Source organism: Alosa alosa, chromosome 22 (assembly GCF_017589495.1).
Source record: "Alosa alosa isolate M-15738 ecotype Scorff River chromosome 22, AALO_Geno_1.1, whole genome shotgun sequence".
Lineage (NCBI taxonomy): Eukaryota > Metazoa > Chordata > Actinopteri > Clupeiformes > Clupeidae > Alosa > Alosa alosa.
In genome coordinates this window covers 1,656,260-1,663,123 of record NC_063210.1, presented here as the reverse complement: position 1 = coordinate 1,663,123, position 6,864 = coordinate 1,656,260, and the positions used below count along the sequence as shown (strand labels likewise).

General features: G+C 41.6%; 1 protein-coding gene across 2 annotated transcripts in view; it reads left to right on the top strand.

Annotated features, from left to right (window-relative positions):
- The first annotated feature begins 150 nt into the window (after positions 1-150).
- Positions 151-6,864, top strand: part of mtr (5-methyltetrahydrofolate-homocysteine methyltransferase) — a 53,962-nt gene continuing 47,248 nt past the window's right edge. The window contains exon 1 of one of the 2 annotated variants that reach the window (XR_007192393.1): positions 151-368. Coding sequence is in view for 1 of the 2 variants with exons in the window: in XM_048233592.1 (XP_048089549.1) it covers positions 323-368 (46 nt within the window). In the remaining variant the exon portion in view is untranslated. The remainder of the gene's footprint in view (positions 369-6,864) is intronic. The other variant, XM_048233592.1, reaches the window with a different exon arrangement.

Sequence of the window (6,864 nt, the reverse complement as noted above, 5' to 3'; positions counted from 1 at the left end):
TTTGTTTATTATTTCCTTCATTCATTCATAATGGGATGTGGGAGTGTGCATTTTGCAAGTAGCCTAGTTTTCCCAGTGTGCCCTGCCTCCCATACGGCGTCGGCCCCAGGAGTTTTATCAACTTACTACGCGCATGCGTAAAGTGAACATGCAAGCAGTGGTTGCTAGCTCTGGGCTCATGTAACCTAACCTGGCACTTCCACAAGGCATCCACGTGGAGAGAATCAAAATAACGTTACTTTCGCTGCAGCCCAAGCTGTGTCGACTGAATCGCCTGTTCCAGTTGACTGTTAAAAAAGCAAGAACTTCTCAAGTCTATGCAATGGCGCCTACAATGCATCAATGTACTAAAGTTACTACTGGATCAGGTAACGTTAGCTAAACGTTATGTAGCGATATTGAGCTTGCTCAACTACCGGCTGTGCAGTTTACACTTTCCAACTCGGGCGAGATTCCGATACAAATGGAAAGGAGCGAATGTGAAAACATGGTATGATAGTTAGGTTAATCTAGGTAAGGTAATAAGGTAAGGTAATCTAGGCTGATCACACTCAACAAGTGGACATAGGTAACAACATCGGTCGGCGCACTTGCTTATTCAGTGGTCTGTGGACCAGTGGTTGTTGGTTCAGTGGAAGTTGTTTTTTTCAGTAATTTGTTTAGCCTACATGAAGTGAATTTAGCGGATTACACGCCTAACAACCCAACAATCAGGAGATTTGATATTCTTAGACCTCTGAAGTTCGCCTATAAAAAGGAACCAAAGCTGCCATTTTAGCCCATATAAGGAGATTCGGGTGTTAATCAAATTGAAGCTAACAAATGGAACAGTTGCATTGCAAATTAGCTCTGGGATAGCAAAAATCTAAGTTTGCCGTGTTACGTAGGCTACTCAACAAGTGTGTTTAGCAAATGTCAGAATTCCAGACTTCCGCGAGAGTTTAAGAGGTGCGATAATTCAAAACCCCAATGTGAATTAAGTTATTTTCCTAGAGGAAAAATCGCAAGATATGTCAAAACTAGATGTACCGCATAGCGGTACAAAATATGACCGCCGCTCAGTCCTGTACATCCATTCCGCGAAAATAAATCATATTAATGAATTTGTCTCCATCTTCTACTCCATCCCCCACTCTTGAAACTTTTTGTATGCTTGTTTGGAATGTGTGTGTGCAGGCCGCACACAAAGTCGCCTACTGGCGCTGCAAAGGTGAATAGGTTTGTAGCACTTGCCAAAAAATTTGTAGCATTGTTATAAAACTTTTAAAATCTCTAAACAATCACAAGTAGGGCAGTTCATCACAGTCCATCCATTGCAACTGGACTGATGAAAGGTACACCTGTAGGCTACATTGTATTTGGGAAAAGCAGAAGGTAGCAGCATAATGCATTTATTTATTTATTATTAAACAAAACAATCCCTGTCAGTTCCATGCAACAGCTATCAAGAAGAGGTGTCATATCATGGATTTTTGTGAATGTTTCTTCTTCTACATATGCATAAGTTTAGTCATCTAGTTCATATGATATTCAGCTTTAATTGTCAATGCACAAATTAAATACCAGTAGTCTAAAACAAAATTTAGTTTTACCCAGTGGTGCAAATAACTGACATGTCCAAAAGGGCCTTCATGAAATGTGTTGCTAGACTGTTCATGCACATTTTAATGGGCCAAGTTGAAGAGCTATCGTCCGTTATTGTTCGTGCAAATAATAGGCTGATTCATGTTCCCTTGCATTTTGCAACTATGAGGTCCATGGTTAGTCTGGCTTTTGCCAGACCAAGCTCAATCTTTTAAGAAATCGAAAAAGAAATAGCCGGCAGATCAGGCTGAGTTCACCCAGCCTATAGTCCATGGTAGGCACCCGATAGAAATATTGTTTAATTTTGCGATTGAGATATCCATGCACTGGCGCCACCCCCTGCGACATGTTCGCCCCCCGGTTTCAGAGCTATTCTAAATGCAAAAATGCATAGAGGAGTTATGACAAAACCGTGACTGTTAACAAACTGCTAGGCCCTATGCTAGGCCTATTACACAACATTTGCATTAAAGCTCAAGTATAATGTGTTCCAATACACAAACCACTAAGAAACTCGAACAAAGACAAAAAACTAAACAAGACAAAGGACAAAACAAACAAAACAGAAAGCATAGTAGTTCAATCATTGAGTGGGGGTTTACAAACACTATCATAATGTCTTAACAGAGTTATAGTCTTTTTGACTAGTTTATTCTAAACTAGTATCCGTTTGGTAAATAAAGTAGGACATGACACTTTATGTGAACTTTAGAGGTCTGCGTCATAGGAATTTAACAAGGCTTCAAGGCAGGGTTTTTGCCTCGAGTAATTTTTGTAATCGAGATATTCGAGTAACTCTGAATCGTTTCAGCCCTAGTGTGTACCGGAGTCTTCATACTGTCTCTGCGCATAGGCTAATTGAGAAACATAAAAGCAGAAACAAACAAACAGCACCGGTGACTTGTTATTTGTTGCCAGAGAAAATTGGAGTGTTTTTATAGGCTATGGGCCAGAATTTAAATGCAACACTGCAAATGCGGATGCATTCCATGTTTTGATCATAAAGCTGAAGGTGCACTAAAATAACTAAAATCTATCTTTCGAACATTGTCAATTTAACTTGTCAATACCTCTAATTTAATTGGTAAAAGTTGGAACCTTGACTACAATCAATGAGAATTTAATTCCAAAGTTCTAAATAAAAAAGCTTCTCTCAACCCTGCTCAAGTCGAGAACTACCGCCCTGTCTCACTACTGCCTTTCCTATCCAAAGGCATTGAACGAGCAGTCTCCAAACAGGTCTCTGACTTCCTTTCACAGAACAACCTTCTGGATCCAAATCAGTCTGGGTTCAAAAGCTGCCACTCTACCAAAACGGCTCTGCTGTCTGTAACAGAAGCCTTAAAAGAAGCCAGGGCGACCGCCGGTCATCAGTACTCATCCTGCTTGACTTATCGGTTAATCACCGTGATCCTTCTCTCTATACTCGCTGACATGGGAATCTCGGTTCTGCTCTCTCCTGGTTTGAATCCTACCTCACAGGACGCCTCGCTTAACATTATCATGGCTTGGTCAGCTATCTGCACCTCACCATCTCACCACAGGGGTCCCCCAGGGCTCAGTGCTGGGTCCCTCCTCTTTGCTATCTACACCACCTCCTTGGGACAGATTATCGCACGGCTTCTCATACCACTGCTATGCAGAAGACACACAGCTCTATCTGTCCTTTCCACCTGACGACCCCCTGGTTTCAGCACGGATCTCGGATTGCCTTTCAGACATAGCTACATGGATGAAGGCACACCACCTCCAGCTGAACCTCTCAAAGACTGAACTGCTGGTCATCCCAGCTAAACCTACCATACACCACGACATCAACATCAAATTTGACTCCCTGTCTGTTTCACCAACCAGGACTGCAAGAAATCTAGGAGTTGTTCTCGACAACCAACTAAACTTCTCAGATCATGTTGCCTCAGTCGCCCGGTCATGCCGTTTCGCGACTCTACAACATAACGGAAAATCAGGACTTACTTGACTCAAGATGCTACCCAACTTCTGGTTCAGGCAATAGTCATCTCACCAATTCGACTACTGCAATGCCCTCCTGACAGGTCTCCCAGCCTGCGCAGTGAAACCACTTCAGATGATCCAGAACGCGGGCGGCGCCTGGTCTACAACCAACCTAAAAGGGCACATGTTACCCCGCTGCTCATCCAGCTACACTGGCTACCTATGGCGGCCCGTGATCAAATTCAAGTCTCTAACGCTTGCCTACAAAGTAGTCTCCGGTTCTGCTCCCACCTACTTGAATGCCCTCATACAGACTTACACTACCTCCAGACCGCTCGCGGCTCCTCTGACAAACGACGCCTAGCTCTACCCGATGCACGCTCAAGCCAATCCAAACTTTTTTCATCTGTTGTTCCTCGCTGGTGGAACACACTGCCAGTTCCTACAAGGGCAGGGACCTCCTTTTCAAAAAACTCCTGAAGACCCAGCTCTTTAGAGAACATCTACTCTCATAGCAACACTTACAACAAGTCTTACTGATCCTAGCACTCACCAGCCGTTTTAAACTGACAAGTCACTGTTAAAAACAGCACTCACCGACGCACTTGTTCTTACTGTACTCTAATGTTTTTTTGAAACTGTCCTAAAATTGTGAGAATTGTTCTAAAACTTACTGTTTACCATGTTGTTAGTCGCTTTGGTTAAAAAAGCGTCAGCCTAATGTAATGTAATGTAATGTAATGTAAATAATGGCACAGTAATTGCCTAGATAGAATGTCTGACCCTCCTGGGACACCATTTTACTGTTCTACATAGTTCATCAGAATAGTTCTATGACATTTTAAATGAACAAATACAACCACATGGTTTTGTTTTCACCAGTGTTACACACCATGTTAGTGAACTATGGTGTTCCAGACTAGTATCTTCCAGGAAATCTACTGTTGTTTGGCATGGCCAGGCTAGACAATACACTCACTGTAACACTGATCTGGCTAAGTGTCGGCTGTCTGTCCTCTAGGTGGCCTGCCTATGACAGACATATCAGAAGGAGAGGTAGGGAATATGAAGGGAAAGATGCTTAACAGAGGCGCTGGCCCATTTCCAGCTGCTACTCAACACAATATTAATAGAAGCCTCAACATTACCATGCAAGACTGTCAGGGTGATAGTCACATAAAACCCACCTGTTTGTAAATTCTGTTGTTGTTCTATCAATGGGGAGGCCTGGGGCCTGTACTACGAAGGGAGCTTAACCTACCCAGATGTAACCCAGGGTTACTTTGTTAAACCGGGGTTATCTTAAGTGGTGTTAATCGGTACTACGATGCTGATTATGAAGTTGATTTGTTGAGCCGGGTTAACCTAATTGAGTTTTGTGCCGTTCACATAAAAGGGCTGGTTGCAGCGCAAGTCACCACTTTCAGTGATGACGCGATCACCTTATTTTACTGATGAGGAATGCACAATTATTATGACAAGTTATGAGGAATTAAAACCCACTCTACGACAAAAATCAAATACGTCGGCAGTGAACAAAGCAAGGTAAGGCTGTTGGCAACGTATTGCAGATCGGGTAGCCTAAATGCCTAAAAGTAAATTTTTATTTCCACATGTTCTTCAAATATGTGTTACGGAGGATTAATAGCTTGCAGAATGTATGAAATGAGTTGAAATAATTAAATTGCCTATTTTGAGTTCATAGAAATGCCTACAGATGCAACACAATTTAGAAGTGGGCATATAGATTACAGTAATAGGATAATTGAATGTTTAAGTAGCCCCCATTGACTGATTTAGTGTATTTAAACCTGTGAACATTTCAGATGCAACACCATTGCCAAATACACATGGCAGCAGGTGAAAATGAAACACAAACACATTATTCAGAATAGTGGTTTATATAGTCATAGCTTGCATTAATATTTCTTAATTATGAAAACACGTAGGCCTAGTATGCTTATAGCCTTCACTTGGCCTCTGTTTTACAGCTAACAAGAAAAAGGTGTCTTTGAACACTACTGTAAGGCACCAGAGTAGCAGAGTTACAGTAGCAGAGGAGTTGGCCATCATTAGTGGAAGGCCGATTATGGAAGGGGTTGAGGGAGGCATTCGGTCGGATTCTGGTGCTGTGGAAATGTGTAGCCTTTATGTGCAGGGTACAGTAATATGACATTCAATTCAACAAGTTTGTTAAAATGGTGATTTTAATTTATTAGGCCTACTGTAGGCTATGTCCGATTTATTTTAGGCTATTCTTGCTCAGATGTTCAACATACTGTAGGCTAGGCCTATGTCCGATTTATTTTCGGACATACTGTATTCTTGCTCAGATGTTCAGCATCACCGATTAGATGGAATACATGAATGTCCACGTAAGGCCATTGCTATGACTGGTGACATTAGAGACTTCTGCCTAGATCATCTGACAAAGATAACGAATTCCTATCTAAAGGAAAGATATCGAATGACAATCTATTTTTCTTCATAGAGAATATCGTCTATATATATATATATATATATATATATATATATATATATTATCAGGGTTTCCGTTGTCCGGTAATTACCGGACATTGGCCGGAAAAAAAATGAAATGTCAAAATGAAATCTCCGGTCAAATTGTCCGATTGAAATTGGCTAATAATCCCGTCCCCCTAATGCAATCTGAATTTGAGAATAAGCCTTAAAATGTAAGCCTATATTAAAGCAATACGTCCTCTGGCTATGTTTTTAAATGTATCGTTTATAAGCTATTAAACAACACGCATAGCCTATGCTGCATTTCAAATAGGAAGCGCACGCTTAAAACGTCCATGTTAAACAACGAACAAATGAGTGAGGCGGTTCAAACATGGCCAGGCCCAGGCAGACTAGCCTTAAAAGTTTTTTCAGAGTCCAGACATGATGGATGATGATAAATTGGTAACGTCTGAAGCCTCAGATGTCCGGTCAACTCCACCACCACCAGATAAAAAGCAGAAGTGTCGGGCGTATCTGTCGGAATCATGACTGTCATTCTCCGTGTACACTGGACATGCAACTGTGTTCTGTACCCAAAGCATAACGTAGGCCTATGCTTTCTCTGTCTATGATCTGCAGGGTTAGGGCCTCCTCGACGAGGAGATTGCTGGTCCGCGGATAATTTCCGGCACAATTAAACGGTATCATTGAACCGTGGACCAAAAGAAAAAACGGTATTGTTGGTGTTTGTGGTAAGGATTTGAGATTGCATTGAGTAGTTTAAATAAAACAAGATTTCCAAATGGCTTGCATAGTTTGTTTAGGCTATTAATGTGTTGTATACTGTTAAGTACATGCCTAAAA